The sequence below is a fragment of the Petaurus breviceps genome, unplaced genomic scaffold (genome assembly GCF_028583685.1).
Source record: "Petaurus breviceps papuanus isolate PSGF00001 unplaced genomic scaffold, PetGlider_PUasm1.0 37, whole genome shotgun sequence".
NCBI classification, from domain to species: domain Eukaryota; kingdom Metazoa; phylum Chordata; class Mammalia; order Diprotodontia; family Petauridae; genus Petaurus; species Petaurus breviceps.
In genome coordinates this window covers 77,112,756-77,136,329 of record NW_027186296.1, presented here as the reverse complement: position 1 = coordinate 77,136,329, position 23,574 = coordinate 77,112,756, and the positions used below count along the sequence as shown (strand labels likewise).

The 23,574-nt window shown below is 37.3% G+C and overlaps 1 protein-coding gene across 9 annotated transcripts in view; it reads left to right on the top strand.

The window, feature by feature from the left end:
• Window positions 1-23,574, top strand: part of ARMH3 (armadillo like helical domain containing 3) — a 221,958-nt gene that overhangs the window by 10,158 nt on the left and 188,226 nt on the right. For all 9 annotated transcript variants that reach the window (XM_069098793.1, XM_069098795.1, XM_069098794.1 and 6 more), the window contains 7 exons: window positions 8,678-8,790; window positions 11,617-11,673; window positions 11,774-11,920; window positions 13,908-14,015; window positions 15,681-15,773; window positions 22,670-22,744; window positions 22,860-22,946. In XM_069098793.1, the coding sequence (XP_068954894.1) occupies window positions 8,689-8,790; window positions 11,617-11,673; window positions 11,774-11,920; window positions 13,908-14,015; window positions 15,681-15,773; window positions 22,670-22,744; window positions 22,860-22,946 (669 nt within the window). In that variant the 5' untranslated portion in view covers window positions 8,678-8,688. The remainder of the gene's footprint in view (window positions 1-8,677; window positions 8,791-11,616; window positions 11,674-11,773; window positions 11,921-13,907; window positions 14,016-15,680; window positions 15,774-22,669; window positions 22,745-22,859; window positions 22,947-23,574) is intronic.

Here is a 23,574-nt window from a genome sequence, read left to right as displayed (position 1 = left end):
TCCTTCCTTCCTTCCTTCCTTCCTTCCTTCCTTCCTTCTTTCCTGAGAGTACCCCCATCCTTTTGGTCATATAGGTTTGTAGACTCAGAACCACATCTTCTCCCTCTCCTTCACCTTTCACCCCTTTCTCTCACCCCAGACCCCTCAAACCAGTCAAATTGCCAAGTTTTATTGATGTTATCTCCACAGCATCTCTTACTTTGGTCCTCTTCTCTCCACTCACATGGCTATCACCTTAGTATAAAACCTTGTTACTTGTAATCTGTATTATTACAAAAACCTTATAATTTTTTTTTTTTGCCTTCACCCAGAAATTCTTATTCTCCCACCAGTCCTTATTCTAAATTTCCAAATTGACCTTCCTAACATGTAGATCTGAGTATTTTACTGTTGTGCTCTGGAAGCTGTGGTGACTCCTAGTTGCCTCTAGGACAAATTCAGATTCCTTGCTTTGCATTTAAAGCTCTTTACTGTCAGATTTCTGCCTAACTTTGCATACTTATTGCTCATTACTCTCCTTCAGTCACTTTCCATTCCAGCTAAACTAGACTTTGCTTTCCTCATTCACAGTGTTCTGTTTCCTATCTCTGTGTCTTTGTCTCATGACTAGAATGCACTCTTCATTTCTGTCTCTGACTCATAAAATCCCTAGTTTCCTTCAAGTCTAATGTCATGACACTTCTACAGGTCTTTCTGATCATCCCAATTGCTAATGTTTTCTCTGCTAGAAATTATTTTGTTTTTCTTCTTACTTATTTTGTATTTACTTATCTGTTTTCATATCCTTCTCCATTCTCTTCCCTCCTTCCCCCCCTTCCCCCCCTCAGTGAAAGCTCTTTGAAGCAAGACTAATGTGTTCTCATTTTTGTATCCCTACTGCCTAGCACAGTGCTAGATCCTGAAAAGGGCTGAAAAAAATGCTTGTTGGATAAATGGACTCGAATTTATTGTCTCTTAAAGTTTGACCTTCATGTCTGAGAGGCATGTTCAATTTCTGGGTCCTGAAACAAAACTTTGGAAAGGATTCCCCTCTACCTCATCTATTCTTCTGTCCCAGAAACGCTTGTTCTATAAACCTTGAGTTGGGTAGGGACAAGGGAAAAAGTACTTTTTTTATGGCTCCTCGAACACATCGCTCTGCCATATGGTATCTGACGTAATGACTAGGACCAGTGAAGTAATGGAAGCCCTTGGCTGAATCTCATCAACCTACACATGGAAATGAAGTGATGAAAAGAATTTCATTTTGTAGGAAATTTGGTGCTTTATATTGAATTGTGTTTTTTTCCCTTCCATCCCCTTCAGCTTATTAGAAAGTATTGATTCCTGAATAGGGAAAGTGAGTTGATTAAATTTGCCATGGACATTGATTAGCTGTAATCCAATTATAAATCCTCTGAGAGGCATGTTTGTAAACAGGCCTTTGTACTTCTCAATTCAGGGCTTGTGACTTCTGCTAATCAACTGGTTGAAGCTGAGTGCACACAAGATCTATATATCCACAAGCTTGGAATTGCATTGCTTTTATTTATTTTAATAGGATCCTCTTGATTTCCAATTTATTTTTCCCCGATAAGGACATCTTCCTCATGACAACCTATTTAAAAGACACAGAGATGTTTTGAGCAGGGGTTGTATTTCATGCTTTAAGGGCAAAGCCATGATCAATATGATGTAAATTGCCTAGCAGTGTGTTCTTTCTGTTCTGTTTTTTCTCTTTTTCTCTGGCCCATAATTGGATTTGAGGGCTTAGTGAGGTCTTAGTAGAGTTAGTCCTAAGTAAGTTTATAAGACTGAACTTTTCAGCTTTTCTTTTTTTAAAATTTTTCCTACCTATGCCAGAATCAGCCAATCAATGAACAAACCTTTTTTGAAAACCTGCTATTCAATTCAATTAAACATTTATTAAGGAAAGATGAAGTGACATAGCTTTATCCTCAAGGAGTTTATAATTTAATCGAGAGGATAAAGCGTACACAAATAACAATAATGCATATAATATGGTCTCTGCAGAACATCTTGAAATTGAGTGCACTGTAAGTCATGGTCCATTTCTTCTATGAGGTACTTAGTACTACAGTTCTTTCATTTCTGTTATTAATTCTTTATCCTATTCCTCACAGTTAGCATTTCCCTCTTTCCTCAGTTTACAAAATAATTCCCCATACTTATAAAACTTGTTCATAGAATAAACAGACCACTGAAGGCTAAGTGGATTGTGGGTCCCTAAACTCCCTTCCTCTGCTCTTTGTTGTTGTTGTTTATAACTTCTCAGTATATCATCACTCATACTCTTCCTGCTCAGAGGAAGAGTAATCTCTGCTCAATAAGATTAATCCTTCTACTTGATCCTTTTTCTTCCCATCTACATCAGTTATTCCTCTCTCTGTCATTTGTCTTTGATCTCTCATTCTCTGCTGGTTCCTTTTAACTGTCTCAAAATATGTTCAAGTCTCTCCCCAGTCTTTCAAAAGTCTTCCATTTACCTTTTAAAATTGGAACTTCTTGAAAATATCTCTGCCTAATGCCTCTATTTCCTTACCACCCACTCTCTTTTGCCCTTTTCAATCAATCTTTCCTTCCACCACATGAAACTGATCTTTCAAAGGTTACCAGTGACCTCATAATTCATAAGTAAATGGCCTTTTTCAGCCCTTTTCTTTCTTGACCTCTGCTATTTGATACTGGCTAGTTTGCTTCTCCCTTGGGTTTTGAGATGCTACATTATTCCACATCTCTCTGTCTTTTCTCTGATTACCGAATCTTGACCTTTTAAAATAGATACTTCCCAAAGGCTCTGTCCTTGCCCCTCTTCTTTCTCTCTATTCTACTTTGACAATCTCTTGTGTAACTGCAGATTCAGCTGTCTATAACTTTTTTGCATTTGATTCCCAAGTATGGCACATAGAGAGATAAAATCATTTGTCCAGGATAACACATCTAGTAAGTATCTGAGACCACATTTTGAACTAGGCTCTTTTTGATTTCAACCCGAGTTTTCTACCCATTATTCCAAGCCCAGATTTCTGCATCAGTGGTACCACAGTTCTTCCCGCTTCCCGCGTAGGAAACTTTGGTGATAGCTTTGACTCTTCCCTCTCACTTATCTTTAATATCTAATAAGTTTCCACATCTTATTAATTCTAACTCTGTAATATTTCTGTTCCTGCTACGACTGCCTTCATCTGTATGAAACAAGTAAAGCCCATGTTTTACTCAGACTATTTAAGTAGCCTACTACTTGTCTAATTGTCATAGCCAGGTGGCACAGTGGATCTTCCTGTGTTCAAATGTGGCCTCAGACACTTAGTAGCTGTGTGACCCTGGGCAAGTCACTTAACCCTTTTTGTCTCAGTTTCTTCATCTGTAAAATGAACTGGAGAAGGAAAAGGCAAATCACTTCAGTACCTTTGTCAAGAAAACCCAGATAGAATCACAGAGTCAGACAGTACTGAAAATAACCGGTTGTCTAATAGGTCATCCTATTTCTGTTCCCAGATTCCTTTAGTTCTGACTCTCTTTTTTCTCATTTTAAAGTAAATTCTTAGCTTGACAAACACCAAATAAGATGAATATTTGTATACGCCTTTTAGAATAGAAGGAAAGCATTATTTTTATAATTGTAAATTTCTATTATGTAGTGCTTTTAAGTATAATTTTGTTTTTTTTGCCTTTTGAAGGGCAGTCGGGGTTAAGTAATGTGCCCAGGGTTACATGGCTAGTTTTTTTTGTGTGGGTGTTAAGTGTCTGAGGCGGGAACCTAACTCGGGTCCTCCTGGCTCCGGGCGGCATTTTACTCACTGCGCCACATAGCCGCCCCTAAGTGTAATTTCAACACATGGCTTTCCAGGTTGTTCTGCTTATCTCTGGTGCCTTTGAATTTTCCTGATACTCTCCCCCTTGACCTCTTGCTTCCCATCCCCATTTCTCCCCCCTCCCCTCTCCTCCTGTCCTTCCTTTCCCTGCGTTCTTCCTCCTCCTTTGCCTCCTTTCTCTCACTTGGCATTTGGTTAAGAATGGTCATACTGAAACACCCAGGTCTATGGGTATGTGGGTATGGTCCTCATTGGTGTAGATCACAACCTATCTGTACCTTGTGAAGTTCTTGTATTTTTTTTCCCATAGATCCTCTAGATAGGACCTGCCCAATATGCTAGACCTTTTTCTATAGTACTATTTATAAATAAAATAAAATGGGCAGCCTTTGCCTTCACAACCTGACTGGCCCACTTTCTTTTCCAGGAATTTATTCCTTTGTGTCACTTATTATGTGTAGATAATGGTTAGCTGTGTGTTGCAGGTGACTTGTGCCTAATGTCCATCTCTCAGTTGCCTTTTGGGTCACCAGCAACTTTGATTTTTTTTTTAATTTTAATTTTCAGTTTTAGATTATCTCTGCTCATCCATTCCCTACCCTGTTGAGAAGGCAAGAAATATAAAATCTATTACAAATATGAAGTCAGGCAAAACAAATTTCCACATTAGGTATGTCCTCCCCCCCCCCCAAAAAAAAAAACCCAAAAAGCTTCAATTTATACTCTTAAGTATGTCAGTTCTCTATCTGAAGGTGCATATCTACATAGCATTTTTCATCATGATTCTTTTGGAAGTGTCATGGGTCATTGTGTTTATCAGAGTTACTAAATCTTTCACAGTTGATTTATAATATTGTTATTACTGTATAATTTGTTCATTTGGTTCTGCTCACTTCACTTTGCATCAGTTCATATAAGTCTTCCCAGGTTTTTCTGAAGTCATCCCGTTTGTCATTTCATAGTAGTGTTCCATTATATTCATATACCATAGTTTGTTCAGCCATTCCATAACTGATGGACATCCTCTCAGTTTCCAGTTCTTTACCACTATAAAAAGAGCTGTTGTAAATATTTTTGTACTATGGGTCATTTTCCTCTTTGATCTCTGGGGTATAGACCTAGTAGTGATATTTCTGGTCAGAGGGTTTAATTGCTTTTTTGGGCATAGTTCCAAATTGCTCTCCAGAGTGGTTGGACTAGTTCTTAACTCCATCAGTAGTGCATTAGTGTATACCTTAATTTTCTGACATTCCCTGCAGCATTTGTCATTTTTATTTTCTATCATCTTAGCCAATCTTATGTGTGTGAGATAGTACTTCAATCATTTTAATTTACATTTCTCTAATTATTTTTATATGACTGTTGGAAGTTTAGATTTCTTTTGAAAACTACCTGTTCATATGCTTTGACCTTTTATCCTTTGGGGAATGATTCTTATTTTGTAAATTTGACTCAGTTCCCTATATATTTGAAAAATGAGACCTTTATCAGAGAAACTTGCTGCAAAGATTTCCCCTCCAGTTTCCTGCTTTTATAAAAATGTTAGCTATAGGGGCAGCCAGGTGGCGCAGTGAGTAAGAGCGCCGGCCCCAGCGTTGGGAGACCTGGTTTTGGTTCTGGCCTCAGATACTTGGCACCCACACAAAATAACCTTGATCAAGTTACTTAACCCCAATTGCTTTAAAAAAATATGTTAGCTATATTGTTTTTGTTAGTACAAAAACTTAATTTCATATAATCAAAATGATCCATTTTACCTCTTATAAACTTTTTATCTCTTGTTTTGTCATAAATGTTTCCCCTATATGTAGATCTGACAGGTAATTTCTTCCCTGCTCTACTAATTTGCTTATGATACCACCCTTTATTTCTAAATCTTGTATCCATTTTGAACTTATCTTGATATATGGTATGAGATATTGGTCTGTGCCTAGTTTTTGCCATGCTACTTTCTAGTTTTCCTAATAGTTTTTGTCAGTTAGTGAATTCTGGCCCCAGTAGCTGGGATCTTTGGGTTTATTAAACACTAGGTTACTGTGTTAATTTGCTTCTGCATATTGTGTACCTAATTATTCCACTGATCAACATCTTTATTTCTTACCTAGTACCAAATTGTTTTTGATGATTATAACTTTATAGTATAATTTGAGATTTGGACTAGGTTCCCTTCATTCCTTCCCTGATTTTTTATTGATTCCCTTGATATTCTTGACCTTTTGTTCCTCCAGATGAATTTTGTGATTATTTTTTGTAGCTCTATAAAGTAATTCTTAGGTAATTTGGCTGGTATGGCACTGAATAAATAAGTTAATTTAGATAATATTTTTATTATATTGGCTTGACCTCCCCATGGACAATTCATATTTATCCAGATTTGTCTTTATTTGTTTGAAGAATGTTTTGTAGTTGTATTCATAAGAGATCCTGTGTATATTTTGGCAGGTAAACTTCCAAGTGTTTTATATTGTGTGTTGTTTTTAAAATGGAATTTCTCTATCTCTTTCTGCTGAATTTTGTTGGTAATATACAGAAATGTTGATGATTTATATAGGTTTATTTTATCTATTGCTTCTTTGATGAAGTTGTTTCAATTAGTTTTTCAGTTGGATCTCTAAATAAACTACCACATTATTTGCAAAAGTGATAATATTATTTCCTCTTTGCCTGTGTTTATTTCTTTAATTTCTTTTTCTTGTCTTATTGTTATGGTTAGCATTTCTAGTACGATACTGAATAGTAATGGTGATAATGGACATTCTTGCTTCATTCCTGGTCTTATGGGGAAGGCTTCTAGTTTACCATTATAGATTATGCTGCCTCTTGCTTTTAGATTGATATACTACTTATCATTTTAAGGAAAGCTTTGTTTATTCTTATGTTTTCTAGTGTTTTTATCATGAATGGATGTTGTATTTGCTTTGTTTTAAACTTGATCTTCACAACAGCCCCTTGAGATGGTAATTTATTGTTCTTGATTTGTTGATGACAAAGTTGAGTCTTAGAGAGGCTAAGTGATTTGCCTAATGTCATATAGCCAATGAATGGTGGAGGTAAGACTTGAACCTTGGACTTTTCTACAGATCCATTGGTGTTTCCATTATGCCAGGGACTCTTACCTTAGGGTCTTTGAACTTGTTTTTTAAAAAATATTTTAATAACTATATTTCAATTTGTTTCCTTTGTAATCTTATGTATTTTTTTTTTGTTTACTTATAAATGCATTACTCTGAGATATGGTCCATAGGCTTCATTAGACTGCCAGAGGGGTTAAAAACACAGAAAAGGTTAAGAAGCTTTGTGCTATCTCATGGCCCTTTAAAAAAAAAATTAGGGGCGTCTAGGTGGTGAAGTGAATAGAGCGCCGGCCCTGGAGTCAGGAGGACATGGGTTCGGATCTGGCTTCAGACATAACACAAAAACTAGCCGTGTGACCTTGGGCAAGTCACTTAACTCCAATTGCCCTCCAAAAAAGCAAAAAAAAGAGATTTAAAAAAAATTAAAAATTTTTTTTGGGGGGGGCCAAGGCAATTGGGGTTAAGTGACTTGCCCAGGGTTACACAGCTAGCAAATGTTGAGTATCTGAGGACAGGTTTGAACTCAGAGCCTTCTGACTCCAGGGCCAGTGCTCTATCTACTGTGCCACCAAGCTGTCCTCCAATGTAGCCCTTTGGAGAATTAGAATTATCTTGGACTTTTGAGAAAATATCTCTTTGGAGAGCAAAATAGTATTTTCCCAATAAGAAGTACTTTGTCAATGGGTAAATAGGTATTATGTAGTTGGTGGTTTGAGAATTTTAAAAGGAATTGTAAACTGTAAAATAGGGCTAGGGAAGTAGAAAGGAGTTGAGGATTTTGTATATAAACAAGACTGTCCAGAAAGGTGAGAGAGAACTAGGGAATTGTTACTGTGAAATAGAGTGTGGGAGGTTAGGGGTCTGTGTAACCCCACCAAGAAGTGCTAGGAATTTTGAGATCTTACTTGTAGAAATACTTCTTTGAGATGCATCTCAAGGTAGGAAGGTAGGGGAAAAATTATTCTCTACATATTCAGAAAACACATGAAGTCTGGTGTACAGCAATTACATGTTGTATAGATAGATGTATCTATACCTGCATATACAAATGCATACAGGAATATGCAAACACACATATACACATATATATCTACATTACACAAATGTATCAAATATATATGTGGTCATGTCTTCTTAAACCTTGAAGTAGTACTAATCAGAAAATTTGGTTATTACTTTGAAATCCTATTTAATTTCTGGATTTTTAGCTTTATCTTCTTGGAATACCTTCACAAAGGAATTTCTGGGGATAAAAATGCACTGTGATTTATGAGGTAGTGAAGGTCAAGCACTTTGCAGTGATATGGACCTACTTCATTTGGGGAAATCAATGTAGCACATCATTTTGTAGCATACTTCCTGCCTTAATGGTTCAGACCTCAATCAATACTTGAAACTTAACTTCAGTTTTGGTTTGTGGGTATTATGCTTTTTACATTCTTCTTCTCACCTCAAAAGCACCCCCTGGTCCATTAGAGATGATGATAGTTACACTCTGCTGCTGGTTTAGGACCTAGTCTAAGCTTAGGCATTTGATATGTAAAATGTGGTGTGCCCTAGGCTAAGTATTGATTTAAATGCCTTCCATTACCCACATTGGGGAGCAGTCCCCTAAATTAGATTTGAATTGGATACATGCCAAAGTTTGTAGCTTGGTTATTTATAATTTAATTCCCTCTCTCTGAAAAATTTTCCCCCTGTTAAGAATATCCCAGTAGGCTGTCTGACTGTAGACTGGAGCATGTCTAGGCTAGCATTCAATCACTGACCTTGACTTTTCCTTCACAGGCTCTGGAACCATGGCCCAAGTGGAGAAAAGGGGGGGTTTGCTTCGCAAGTCCTCAGCCTCCAAAAAACCGCTGAAGGAGAAGGTGGTGCTGATGTATGATGAAATCTTCATGGTGAGGCCTAGAGCCCTGTGTTTGAAAATAGGTTTGACCCCTTTGTTCCTTACCCCAGAGCTAGTAGTAATTCTCCCTTTACCCTTCTCCTTACATGTGAGAGAGGATGTCCATCCTGGCAGTTAAACCTTTGTTTAAATTCAGTCCTACTACTGAGAGAAATCATTGTGAAATAGTGGGAGGGGTGAACAAATAGAGAAAAGAACATGGAAAACTAAGGAATCCTTTTCCCCGGATTTTGCTTAGAGAGTCTCATTTACCTTAACTGCATTAGGGAAACATTTTCTGAATTCCCTCCTAGCTTCCAAGGTCTCATTCATGACCTTTTCAGAGCCTGTTACTACAGATAATTTTGTAAGGAAACTGGCAGAGACATAAAGTGGTTACTGATTTGAAAATTAAAAAAAAATTTGAATGATAGAGAACACTGATAGAGGGAGTGAAGATGGTGACTTTATTTTCAGGGCAGTAGGACAATTTAGTAAAAGGCTGCCATTGTGTACACTGCTAACCTACATAATACCCAGGAGGTCAAGGAATAGAGGCTTATAGAGAGCAGGGATTATATTTTTCTTTGTATTGCCAACACCCAGGATAGTAGTAAGGTCATAATAAATATTTATTGAGTTGACTCTAAGCATTCTGTACTAACCTCTTTTGCAAAAAGCAAAATACTAAGGAATCAAACTCATAATAGGAATTTATCTTAAAAGAAACATTAAGTTGCAGGATTGAGTTCTTGGGGGGGAGTTAGTAGTTTTAGCCCAGTGTTCTAAATCTGTGGTAAATATAATGTGGCACAAACATCAATTGTAATACTGCTCATGAGTTATCAAGAAAAAAATATGTATAGTATAATTTTTTTTTTTTTTTAAAGCAATTGGGGTTAAGTAACTTGCTCAAGGTTACACGGCCAGTTATTTCTGGGTGTGGTGCTAAGTATCTGAGCCCTGGATTCCTCCCAACACTGGGGCCAGTGCTCTTACTCGCTGAGCCACCTGGCCTCCCCTAGTATAATCTTTTTTACACCTAGGTGGGAGAGTAGTAGATTTTAGAGAGATTTTCATCAGAAAGGATTGAAACAAACAAACAAAAGAATTAGGGCAAATAGCTTAAAGGGTCAGCCATCCCTTATTGAGAGAAAGTATTTATACAGTGCTTCACAGCTTAGAGTTAATAACCTAAGTATTCCTTCCTGACATCCTAAAATATACTTTGTCAGATGAGATTGGAGCAGTTAGGTGGCCTGAGAAAAGGAGGGGCCCTTGCTTCTTGAGAAGGGGATATAGATTTGAAAAACAGCATCAAAACACTATAAACCCTAAAAAATTTAGGATGTGATCATTGACAGTAATAAAGACCATAAGTCATTGAGTTCAGTCAGTGAAACATTTCTTAAATGTATCCTATGCCTTTGGAACTTTTTTCTTTTTAAGCAATTGGGGTTAAATAACTTGCCCAAGGTTACATAGCCAGTGTTTGTGTGGGGGTGTTGAGTATCTGAGTCCAGAACCAATCCCTCTCCTCCCAACTCTGGGGCCCAGTGCTCTTAATCACTGCACCACCTAGCCACCCCATGAGTTTACATTCTGTTGGGGGAAATAGCACATACCCACATACTTAAATACAAAGTATGTGCAAAGTAAATAAAAAGTAACCCAGAGAGGTATCAAGAAATACTTCATGTAGCAGTGAAAACTAGAGCTGAGTTTTAAAGGGATATGGGAATTCTAAGAGGTGGAAGGGGGAGTATATATTAAAAAGATGCCAAACTTAAATTACTAGGTCAATTATTTAGAATATAAGTAGACATGCAGACAGAATAAACAGGTACTAGGCAGCCACGAAGGCCATTTTTGAGTTGTATGGTGTACTTCACTGGTTTAATGCAATATAACAATTCTGGGAGAAAAACACAACTACATGGGAACTCAAGGTGGCCAATTCAGGGGGCAGGAGTCAAAAGGAAACCTGTAGAAAGGAGGAAGAATCACTGGGTCACTGGTTACTTAACACAAGAGTCTATATAAAGTCTTAATGAGGGAGCTTATGATCCATTTGCCAGTCTTTATTGGTTCTGGAAAAGATGGCCCTATTAGTACTTTAGACCATTAAAAGGGTCCCCTTAAGGTAAGGCAACGTAAGTCCAAATGGACTTTTTTAGGTCATTAAAGTCATCCTTGCCAGAAAATGATAGATCCTTTCTTATAATTCACATATTTTCCAGAAGTTTATGGTTTTCTAGACCTTTGAGCAAACTTTCAAATTTTTTAGCAATAGTTTTCAAACATCACAATTTTTGAAAGCCAACACTCGCATGTTGATAGAAATTTAATAAATAAATAGCATGCTAAAGTTAAGCAGAAGTGGAGAACAAATAGAATAGGGCTCAAGTGTAGTGGAAAAAGCTTTGAATTTTGAAGTAGTACAACTGGCTTCTAGTTCTTGCTTTATTACTATCTAATTCTGTGACTTGGGGCAAGTCACTTAACTTCTGGATATCATTCTCCTCTTCTCTACAATGGGGCTACCTGTCCACAAGTTTTCTGAGAGAGGGAATGGAGAAAAAAGTCTGAGGAAAACATTTTCAGTTATTTCTGAGCTATCTGTAGGGAAGACATATTGTTGCACACAGTTCAGCTTGAGAAATAACTTCCTTATTCTCTATTAAGATATTTAAAAATAACCAAAAATGTTAAAACTAGTTAGAAGTTAAAAGCTGGTCTCAAAAGTTGAGATTAACTTTGGATGATTCCATATGCAACTATACTATTAGTCAAAAGGTGTGTTTTTGGGGAGGCTGAACCCTATCTGTGTTTGTTTCAGACAGAGGACCCTAGTAAATGCAGCCCCCGATTCTGGGAGGAGCTCTTCCTCATGAAGGTAAGGCTGGGCTATGCCTTTGCTAATTTCCCTGTAGCCAAGACTGCCCTCTCAGCTTTGCACAGGAAATACACTCAGATCTTCGCTATCTTGCTGGCAGGTGAATCTTGACTACCTTGAGGGCAAGTTGGAATCTCTGGATGGAGAAGAACTAATGAAGATCAAGGATAACATTAATTGTTTGTTCCAACACTGTATCCAGGCTTTGGGAGAGGAGCACCCAATTCGAGTTGTCAATGCATTACAGGTATAATGCTGAGGAAAAAAGGATTCTTGTTTAGTAGAAAGGGGAGGTGTTACAGATGTGGGGGAGTCTATTCAGTCTAGATTCACTTATAGGATTGGGATATTTTAAAAAATGGTCGTGGATATGCCATATTTGTTTAGGAATCTTCCTAGTTAAAGCAAGTTGATCCTAAAAGTAGTATCTTGTTAATATTTACAATTGGATCTTAGCCTCTAACAGAATCCTCAGGTCTTCTTAAGGAATGTAAAGGGGTAATCTGAGGCCCAGAGAGTGGTTCATTGCCTATTCTGAGTTAGTAAGTAATAAAATCTGACAGGATTTTGGAGAATTTTCTCAGGTTGTTGGTACTTATTTTGTCACTTCTTTGACCGTGATCCTGAGGGAAAGACCCTCTTTCAGTATTTCAGCTCATTTGGCAATCAAGAAGGCCAGAGAAGAAATAGTAAGAGAAAAAAAGAATTTTATTGAGATACTTTGGGAGAAGTTACACTTCCTGTAACTACAGTTGCTCACTTATTTTGGGTGTGTGATAAAGTTCTCAGTTCAGCACAAATGAAGTTGTTGAGCTTGCCCCAGTACTGTTTGCTTTTATGGAAAGATGACTTTTTTTAAATGGCAGTAGCTGCTGTTGTGATGGGAAAGGCCTCTGAGTGTTGGATGGTGATCTTTCTAGTTCAGCCGTATTAGTTTGAAGACCCTCTGGAGTGACCCTCTTTAGTCTCTCCAGTGGAGGAGCAGAGATCTCTTGGTGTGGGCACTGGGAAGAGCAGGAGTGTGTAGAGAATAAGAAAAGAGGGAGGGTGGGTCATTGCCAGGAAGTACTGGTGCCTGGCCCATTTGGGTGGAGGAGGACTATAGTACTGGAAAGGAAAACAAAGGACTTTTGTGCAGATAGCAGTTGTTTGAGACATGAGCATCTTGAGATCCAAGCTTGCTTGCTTGTCATTTCCTAGTCAATTCTTTGGTTTTGCTTAGCAGACCACATTGAACCACATGGTAATGAGGTGATCCAGATGGACACAGCACATGTTTGTCATGGGCTTAGGGAGGGAGGCAATCCTCTTGATAAGCAGGCTCTTTAGAAAAAGAGAATTTATTAAAAATCTTAGTTACTCTGCTCCTATTGCTGTTATTCTTTCTGAGTATGAATGTTTTTCAAGCTTAGGCTTGTGTGGTGATTGCTTGTAGGACCTGGGCTGTTGCAAGAGCTGCAAGCAGGCCTGTTTACCCCCACTCACTCTTATCTTTTGTACTATTGCTAGGATGATTTTTTTTATGGACAGATTTGTTCATATCATTCCTTTCCACAGAATCATTAATGCCTTCACATTGCTTTCCAAGGTAAAGTTCAAATGCCTTTTCCTCTCTTTTCAAGCCTTTCTATTCTCTGGTGCTGGGCTATTTGCTAAGCCCTATTTTTTACTATGCCCTTTTATTTACTCTACAATTTAGTCAAATTGGGCCACTCTGGACTACCAGCCTTCTGAGCTTCTTCCTAAATGCTCTGTGCTTTCCCACCTCATTGACTTTACCTGTTTCCCTTATGTTTTCTCTCCCTTCCTCTAGTCACTTATCTTTTCTTTAAAACCAAGCTTACTCCTCCATGAGGCCTTCCCTGATCTTTCTGTTTAATAACAGCCTTCTCCCTTAGACCTCACATAGGACTTTGTTTTGCAACTCTCTAATTCATTTTTCATGTAATATTATAGTTAACTGTGTGTATTTCTCACCCCTCTTCTAGCCTATAAGCTAAATGAAGATAGGGATTGCCTTTTATCTAAATTTTGAGGCTTCTCCGAGTGCTAAATATTTATTGAACATATGGGGCATGAATTTTTGAGCATGGAAAGTGATAGTTTAACTAAAAGGTATAAAGTAAAATATTTATTGAATATATCCTCTAAGAGAGTTAGACACCCATGCTATCCTTTTCCCAGTGACAAGACTCTCTTATTTGGAAACAATTCTTTCTGTTGTGTCTCTGTAGACTCTCTGTGCACTTATCCGAGGGGTCCATCAGAAGAATAAGTCCACTTCTGGGTTTGACATTATCAACATGCTGATGGGCTTTGACAAGGCAGAACTCTGCATGAAGGTGAGACTGTTATTACAGATGTGCTTGTAGGCTACTATAGCTGCTCACTAAACAGTTGCCCTTGATGGAGACCATCTTCAGACAAATGGGCTAAAAGATTTGTAGATGGAAACTACTCTAGATGATTTGGAAATTTTTATTTGCTTTTCATTATTTGCTTTATTTGAACAGAGGACATTTTAAAATCCAGAATTTAGCTGTGAATAGCCCTTCCTTCAATTAGATATATAATTGAGACCCTGTTGTTTTAATTTTTGACCTGTTAAATCATGTAATTATTATACCACTTCATATTTTTGTGTTCTTCATTTATAGGATTTTATGGGGTGAAATAAAATATTCCTAGTTTGTATTCAGTTCCATACTTTACTTCCAAACATTAAACACTGTGAAACTTTCTTCATAAAATTCACATTCTGATGCATTTCCCATAAATAGTTTTCACACTTCATTTATAAATTAAATTTTTATTGATCATTATGTCAGCTTTTGAAGATATAATTTCCCATAACTCATTGTCAGAAAAACTTTATTCCTATTCTTTATAACAAAAATTACAGTACTTGATGTAGTTAGGTAAAAGAAATATTTCATTTACATGAAGCATAATGTATGTACATGTACAAATAATCCAAGTCTTTGGAATCATATTTTAACATGAATCTTTTTTCAAGTCATACAATTATGTTGAGATATCAGATACTTGATAACAATAGTTCTCATTTATGTAGTGCTTAAAGCACTTTAAAATTTAAAAATCACACAGTTTTTAAGGCATTTTCTTTACAAAAGTTCTGAAGTGGATAGTATATTATTGTCCCCATTTCATGTATGAAGAAACTAACTCTGAGTGGTTAAGGCACATGTTTAAGCTCTGATAGCTAGTAAATGGGGGAGACAGGACTTGAACCTAGGTTTCCTAACTCTTACGAAATGCTCTTAGTCTTAATTCTTTGCTACCTCTCTTCTGTTTCATCTGAGTTCATTAACTTAGCTTTAGCTGATTATATTCTCCCCCTCACTCAGTAATGTGCATTTTTGAACATTTTGCTTCTTCCTCCCATGCTTGGGGTTGAGGGAGTCTTTCCTTCAATAGTTTGAATCTCTCTGTGGGGGGCCAGCAAAGGATGAATTCTCCTGGGGTGGTGACAGAGGATTGATACATAATGTGAGCAAAGGGGAGAGATTATCAGTATTGCTTGTCCCTAGGATGTGCCAGTACACCAGGCTCTATACAGTCCTGTGGGTGTGAATGAAAGCATCATGAATTGGTTTGTTCATGAAACTGGGAAGAGTATATGATTGATCTTAATAAAAAAAATGTTGCCATTCTTACTTATTTCACTCTGTAATATGGAGAGTTAAGCCTATGGGAAGGATCTGCTGTGAATACATTCATTTGGTAGGCTATTGAATTAATTTCTCTGTACAGCTGTTCTAAAGCATCTTTCAAATGAGCTTTATTCAGAGGTATCTCTTAATATTGTCTCTTCCTGTCTCTTGATGTAACAGGGCCTGGGGGTGGGGCATTAATTTAATTGTATAATTGAATATTGTGAGTTTTTACCATTTGTAGCATAAGCAGGAATTTGGTAAGGGAGGTGTGGGGCATTTGGGGTAGTCACTGCTTTGCTGTGATTAAGTACATATGAATCTCTTTACCAGAATTTGATGGAGAGTTTGGATTCCTTGCTTTGTGCAGAAGGTTCTGAAAGTCTGAAGAGTTTATGTTTGAAACTTCTTCTTTGTTTGGTGACTGTAAGTAGCACATCTGACTTGCTTATCTGTTAAATGGTAATCTGTACTCCCAGTAGAGGTAAACATCCTTAAAAAACAAGACTCAAATAAGGAAGAATGAGAGAAAAATGCATCAGATTGCGACTACCAGTAGAACTGGGTGTGCAAAGAGGGGTTCTGGGATAAAGACATCCTGGAATTGGATCCTTGGAAAGTGATATTTTCAGGCCAGGCAGTATGTGATGTTACAGTGTTATTTTAAAAGTACCTCTTTAGGGAATTGACTTCTTGATTGTTGAGGAAAAGACTCAGATTATTCTTTTGAAAGCCTTGGGAGTGTTCTGAATCTTGCCTGGGTTTTTTCTATCCTTAAAAAATGGGCACTTGAGTTTTTGCATAAACAGAGCCACTACACCCAAGACTAGAAGGGAAGCAGAAAGCTGGGAAACAATTTTTTCAGCCAGTGTCTCTGATAAAGGCCTCATCTCTAAAATATATAGAGAACTGAGTCAAATTTATAAGAATAAAAGTCATTCCCCATTTGATAAATGGTCAAAGGATATAAACAGGCAGTTTTCAGATGAAAAAATTAAAGCTGTCTGTAGTCAGTCATGTGAAAAAATGCTTGAAATCACTATTGATTAGAGAAATGCAAATCAAAACAACTCTGAGGTACTACGTCATGCTTATCAGATTAGCTAACATGACAAAACAGGAAAGTAATAAATGTTGGAAAAGATGTAGGAAAATTGGAACACTAATGAATTCTTGGTGGAGTTGTGAACTGATCCAACTATTCTGGAGAGCAATTTGGAACTATTCCCCAAGGGCTATAAAACTATACCCTTTGATCCAGCAATACCACTACTAGATCTGTACCCCAAAGAGATCATAAAAAAGGGAAAAGGACTCATATGTACAAAAATATTTATAGCAGCTCTTTTTCTGGTAGCAAAGAATTGGACATTGAGGGGATGCCCATCAATTGGGGAATAGCTGAACAAGTTGTGGCGTATGAATATAATGAAATACTATTGTGCTTCATAAGATATGATGAACAGGCAGACTTCAGAAAAACATGGAAAGACCTATATGAACTGATGCTGAGTGGAGTGAGCAAACCAGGAGAGCATTGAACACAGTAATAGCAACATTGTGTGATGACCATCTTTGATAGACTTAGCTGTCCTCAGCAATGCAATGATCAATACGGTTCCAAAAGATTCATGATGGAAAATGCTGTCCATGTCTAAGAGAACAAAACCATGGAGTCTGAATGCAAATCAAGGCATAGTTTCTTTTGTTTTTTTTTTTCTTTCTTGTGGTTTTTCCCTTTTCTTCTGATTCTCTTTTCACAACGTTAATAATGTGGAAATATGATTAATATGATTGTACATGTGTAGCCTGTATCAGATTGCATGCCATCTTGGGAAGGGGAAAAATTTAGAAAATTTTTTTTTTTTGCTTTTTGGAGGGCAGTTGGGGTTAAGTGACTTGCTCAAAGTCACATGGCCAGTTTTTTTTTTTTGTGTTAAGTGTCTGAGGTCGGATTTGAATTCAGGTCCTCCTGATTACAGGGCCGGTGCTCTATTCACTGCGCCACCTAGCGCCCCTAAAAATCTTATAAAAGTGAATGTTTAGTGGCAGCTAGGCCGCGCAGTGAATAGAGCACTGGCCCTGGAGTCAAGAGGACCTGAGTTCAAATGCAGCCTCAGACACTTTACACTTACTAGCTGTGTGACCTTTGGCAAGTCACTTAACCTCAATTGCCTTGCCTTCCCCCCTCAAAAAAAAAGTGAATGTTGAAAATTAAAAATAAATAAATAAAATTTAAAAGATGAAAAAAAAAAGATCACTTGACCCTTCCATTCCCTCTAGCTATCATTTTATATTTATTGTCCCTTTCACAACCATAGTCCCTTGACAAGTTGTTCTATATTCATTGCCTCCATTTATTCATCTCCCACTCTTCTACCCTTTGCAGTTGACTCCTGACTGTGATATAGCAGAAATTGCTCTGTCCAAGGTTACCAAGAATTACTTAACTGCTAAATCACATAGCGTTTTCTGAGCTCTTGCCCTCTGTGATGTTTGTACAGCTTTTGACACTGTTGACTGCTTCTTCCTTTTATATATTTTCTTATTTCCTAGGGTTTTTTTAGCTTTTAGAAATGGATATTTATTTTAAAGTAATTTTTTTAATCAATGAAAAATCTGCTTCCCTTTCTGCCCCACTCCATTGAGAAAAAAAGAAAAACAAAACTACAAATTGCACACTATAGTTACAGACATGTATAGTTACTCCAAATAAATTTCTGCATTGGCCACATTAAAAAAATGTCTCAGTCTGTTCTCTGAGTCTGTCATCAAGAAGTGGCACGCTTGTTTCATTATGAGTCTTTTGGAGTCATGGTTGGACATTGAATTGATGAGAATTCTTAAGTCTTTCAAAGTTGTTTGTATTTATAATATTGTTGTTGTTGCATAAAGCAGCACTTCTTGAGCTATTGTCCAGGGACTCTTGGGGAACCAGAAACCCTTTCAGAGGGTCTCAATGTCAGATTTTTATAACAATACTAAGATATTTTAATTTCTAATATGGTAAATATTGATAGAGCAAAAAAAAAGCTCCCGGCAGGGTCCTCAATAAGTTTTAAGAGTATAAAGGTGTTCAGAGACCAAAAGTTTTAAGAATCACTGGTATAAATTGTTTTCTTGGTTCTGCTCACTTCACTATACTTCAGTTCATACAAGTTTTCCCAGGATTTTCTGGAACTATCCCCTTCATTATTTTTTACAACATGGTAATATTCTATCAAATTTATATACCGTAACTTGTTCTGCCATTTCCCAGTTGATGACCATTCCCTCAGTTATGAATTCTTTGCCATCACAAAAATAGCTGCTATAAATATTTTTACATATCTTTATTTAGAATTTGTTTTGCTTAGGATTAACCCCTTCTTTAATCAGTCCTTCCTCTTATTCTTACCTTTTCCTCCTGTTTCTCTTTTGAGGAAATTTATTTCTGTATCCAACTGTGTGTGTGTGTATTCTTCCCTCCTTTAACTAGTTCATATGAGAGTGAGTTTCAAGTGATACCTGCTTTGCCTACGTCTTCTTTGTGTAGACTTCTGCTTACATTCCCAGATTATAGATGATTTTTTTCTTTCCTTCATCTCCCTTTTTTCCCTCCTCTCTTCCCTTCTGTTTCCTTTCTTTTTTTTTTTTTATGAGCAATCAGGGTTAAGTAACTTGCTCAAGGTTACACGACCAGTTATTTCTGGGTGTGGTGCTGAGTATCTGAGTCCACATTTGATCCCCAGGTCATCCCGACACTGGAGCCAGTGCTCTTACTCACTGAGCCACCTGGCCGCCCCTCTTTCCTTTCTTTTAAGATCATCAGAGTATAATTGACAGGCTCTCTTTCTAAGATGATACTCATTATATGACCCATGATGTTGATAAGGTTTTCAGGGAACATATCTCATCTCCCCACATTGGAATGTCAACAATTTTTCCTTGTTTAGTCCTTTATAATTGTTCACTCATGTTCACCTTTTTATGTCCCTTGATGCACATGTTTACATTTTAAAGTTTCCATGCTTATCTAGTCTTTTTATCAGGAATGCTTGGAAGCCCTCTATTTCATTAAAGACTCGTTTTTTTTCTTCCTGTAGGATTATACTAACTTTTTCCTGGGTATGGTTGTAAGTTGATGTCCTTTGACTTCTAGAATATCATATTCCAAACTCTTTTATAGTGTTGTTTGCTAAATCATATATGATCTTGACTGTGGCTCCTTAGTACTTTTTTTTTCTTTCTGGCTGCTTATGGTGGGTTTTTTTTCTTTCACTTGGAAGATATGGATTTTGTTTATGATGTTCCTGGGAATTTTCATTTTGATTCAGGCAATGACATGTAGATTTTTTTCTGTTTCTACTTTGTCTGCTAGTTCTAAGAGATCTGAACATTTTTATTTCATAATTCTTGAAATTTGATGTCTAGGCCTTTTTTTTTTTTAGTCATGGTTTTCAGGTAGTCCATTGATTTTTTTTTTTTTTTTTTAAAGCAATTGGGGTTAAGTAACTTGCTTAAGGTTACACAGCCATTTATATTTTGTGTGGGTGCTAAGTATCTGAGGCCGGAACCGATCCTGGGTTTCCTGACTCTGGGGCTGGTGCTCTTACTCATTGCACCACCTCACCACCCCAAGTCCATTGATTCTTAAGTTATTTCTTCTTCATCTATTTTCTAGGTCAGTTGTTTTTATTATGATGCCTTTAATTTTCCTCTGATTTTTTTTCAGACTTTTTACTTTGTTTTAATATTTCTTGTTGACTTATGGAATTATTATCTTCTGTTTGGTCCATTCTAATTTTTAATGAGTTTGTTGCTTGGGTAAAATTTTGTACCTCTTGTGCTCAGCTGTTAATTACCTTTCCAACTCTTTCTTCCATTGTTTTAATTTATTTTCCAAATTTTTCCTCTAGCACTCTTAATTTCATTTATAAAACATTTTTAACCCTTTCCCCCCCCAACTCTTTCTTCCTCTCTTCCAAGAATTCTAGTTGAACTTGTGCCCAAATTGTGTTTTTCTTTTGATGTTTTGCTTGTAAGTGTTTTGGAGTCATTCTTCTTTTTCCATGTTTGTATCCTGAGCTTCTGTATCCCTATAGTAGTTTTTTAATAGTAGAATTATTCTCCTAGCCTATTTCCAGATTTTAGACTACATATTAGATCTAGGTTCTGCCCACTTTTGACCCCTATCTGTCTCTTTGTATCTCACCATCTTAACCATCTTATACCTCACCAAGGAGTATGTGTGTCTGCATCCCTTTTGTCTCTGTCAGTTTCTCTCTCTGCTGGATTAACCCAATCTCTGAATTTGCTTCTCTTTCTGTGTTCCCACATATCTGGTCACTTTTACCTATGTGTGCCCTCTCTCCACCATTGCTTCCGGGTCCTCTAGACCTTTTGATGCAGTATTCTTCTGGCATATTGGAAAAACAAATTCCAAGAAACTGTTAGGCACAAACTCTTGTTGGGAGCATGAGGGAAATGAATTCTTCTCAGTTTCTTGAACCTCTAGTCTGCTAATTCCTTTCTCTTTTGGCATTATGCTTGTGAGGAGTGTGTATCTTATTGGGCTGCTAGACATTGAATAACAAAATGTCTTTTTTTCAAACCATTAGTCTGACTTCACTGTTTTTCTCAACACCATCAGTGTTTTCCCATTCTCCCAATCTTCCATGCTTGAAATGCTCAGGGTTACCCTTGCTTTTTCTCCCTCCCTTAGCTCATATATCTAATCAGTTGACTTAGACCTTTTCACTAATTCAGCCACTTATCAAATTTCTCCTGGACTATTGCTGTCAGCTCCTGTCTATCTGCTATTGAATCTACTTTCACAATATCTCTTCAGTCTGCCCTCTTTCTATTCCCATTGCCACCACTGTAGTTCAAGCCTTCATTATTCCCTCCTTGGAGGATCACAGAAACCTAACAGGTCTTCCTGTTTCTCTTCTCCCCCCTCTAAATTCATCTTTGTATTGTAGCCAGTTTAATTTCCTTTTTGTAGTCATGTCACTTATGTGCTCAGAACCCTTTAGTGACTCACTATTGTCTAATGGGTAAATGAAGTACATTCCTTTTTATTTTTTTAAAATTTTTTGGCATTCAGGGCTTTCACAATCTGGTACTACTCTGCTTTTCAACTTTTATTTCCTGTGATTCATCTTGACAGACTTTGCGCTATGACCAAATCTTACTTTTTACTGTCTTTTGAATGTGCCTTGCCTGTGGTTCATTCTGTTCCCTCTCCCTCATCTTCAGTCAGCTTATCTTTTAAAGTCCAGCTCAAGTGTTATCTCTTCCTTGAAACCTTCCCTGATAATTGCAGTTGGTAATGATGCACTCCCTTCCCTCCAACATAATGGCTGGTGGTACAATACAAAGAGCACTGAGCAGGGTATCCTAGCTTTGTGACCTTGGGCAAGTCACAGGGTCTTCACCTCTCTTTACCTCAATTTTCTCATCTGTAAAATGGAGATGAAAATAGCACCTATTTTTCAGGGTAGTTGTGAGCATCAAAGGAGACAATAATTATAAAGCACTTAGCACAGTGGCTTAAAATGTAGCTAAGTTCTCTTAAAGTGTAGCTATTATTATTTTTCATTTATCATGCATTGTACGCATCATGATTATTTATGTAGTTATATTTATGAGCAGGCTGATGTGGTACATAAAGTATTGGAAGACCTTGTTTCAAATCCTGCCTCAGACATGGGATGTTGGGCAAGGCTCTTAATTTTTCCAAGTGTCAGGCAGCTTGCTGAGACTTCTGTGAAAGAAAGGACACATTGGAGTCTGCCTGGGTGGAGGGAGTTCCCACATGGACCAAATCGGGGATCCTTACAATCATTTATGTCTGTCTGGCTGTTTCTTTGTGTATGCGCGCACACACACACACACACACACACACACACACACAGAGCTCCTAGACTGTGAGCACAAGAGAAGAAATGTCTTATCTAAACTTTTTATCTCTTCTAGCATGTAGCACAGTACCCTGAACTCAGCAAGTGCTTATTACTAAATCATTGTTGAATTACAACGAAGTTAATATTCCTCTTTTAAGTTAACATTTCTGTGGTTTTTTTTGTTTTTTTGTTTGCTTTTTGGAGGGCAGTTGGGATTAAGTGACTTGCCCAAAGTCACATGGCTAGTAAGTGTGTTAAGTGTCTGAGACCGGATTTGAACTCAGGTCCTCCTGACTTCAGGACAGGTGCTCTATTCACTGTGCCACCTAGCAGCCCCCATTTCTGTGTTTTCAAACCCTGGGATTGGGAAATGTATATGAAGAATCAGGTCTTAGTGCTCAGTGCAGACTTTACAAAACTGTTTTTTGCTTCCAGGTGACAGATAACATCAGTCAAAACACTATCCTGGAATATGTAATGATCAATAGCATCTTTGAAGCTATTTTACAGGTAGGTCATTTCCTCTTGTGAATGAATGGATGAGCTTCCTCCCATGGGGGTCTCTTGTCTGAATTTCAAGGAACCAGGAGCTGGCACTACCCTGCATTTCTGATTCTTGTTGCAGATTCTCTCCCACCCTCCAAGTCGCAGGGAACATGGGTATGATGCTGTTGTCCTTCTGGCTTTGCTGGTGAACTATAGGAAGTATGAGGTGAGAGTGCCCTGCACCATACATACTCAGACTTTTTTTATGTTTTACTATGTCAGACTGTTTGAGAATATTGCTTTATGTAGACTGTTTCTTTTGCCACATTAATTGCCCATCTCCCTGTGTTCTCACTGCAGGATAATCTTTTGCAGGTAGATTTGGTAAGAAAATGTATTTGTATTCTGAAGTTAAGATACACTAAATAAAATGAGCATTTCTATGTGCATAGTGTGGCAGCAGAAAAGGATTGTACATGAATCTGCAGATTGCAAGTATATAGAGCTTGCTTTATTTTCAGTATTTAGTATATTCAGCCTGTAGCTTTCAGACTGACCTGCTTGTCTGTGCTTCTTTTTCTTCTCTGCATTTTTTAAAAAAGATGTCTCAATAACCCTTTTATTCTTTTTTTCCTTTTATTACCCTATTATTCCTGTCCCCTTTCTTCTCCCCCTTCACCTTCCATTGGGAAAAAAAGAAAAGAAAAAATCCTTGTAACACATATTCCAAGTAGATCTTGTTTTATGAAGTAGATGTGTCTTTAAAAATTTGTGTGTAAGTTTTGGTACATTGAATGTTATTTTAAATGCATGAGGGGAAGTTGCTATTTAAGAATCCCCATAGTGAATCTTTC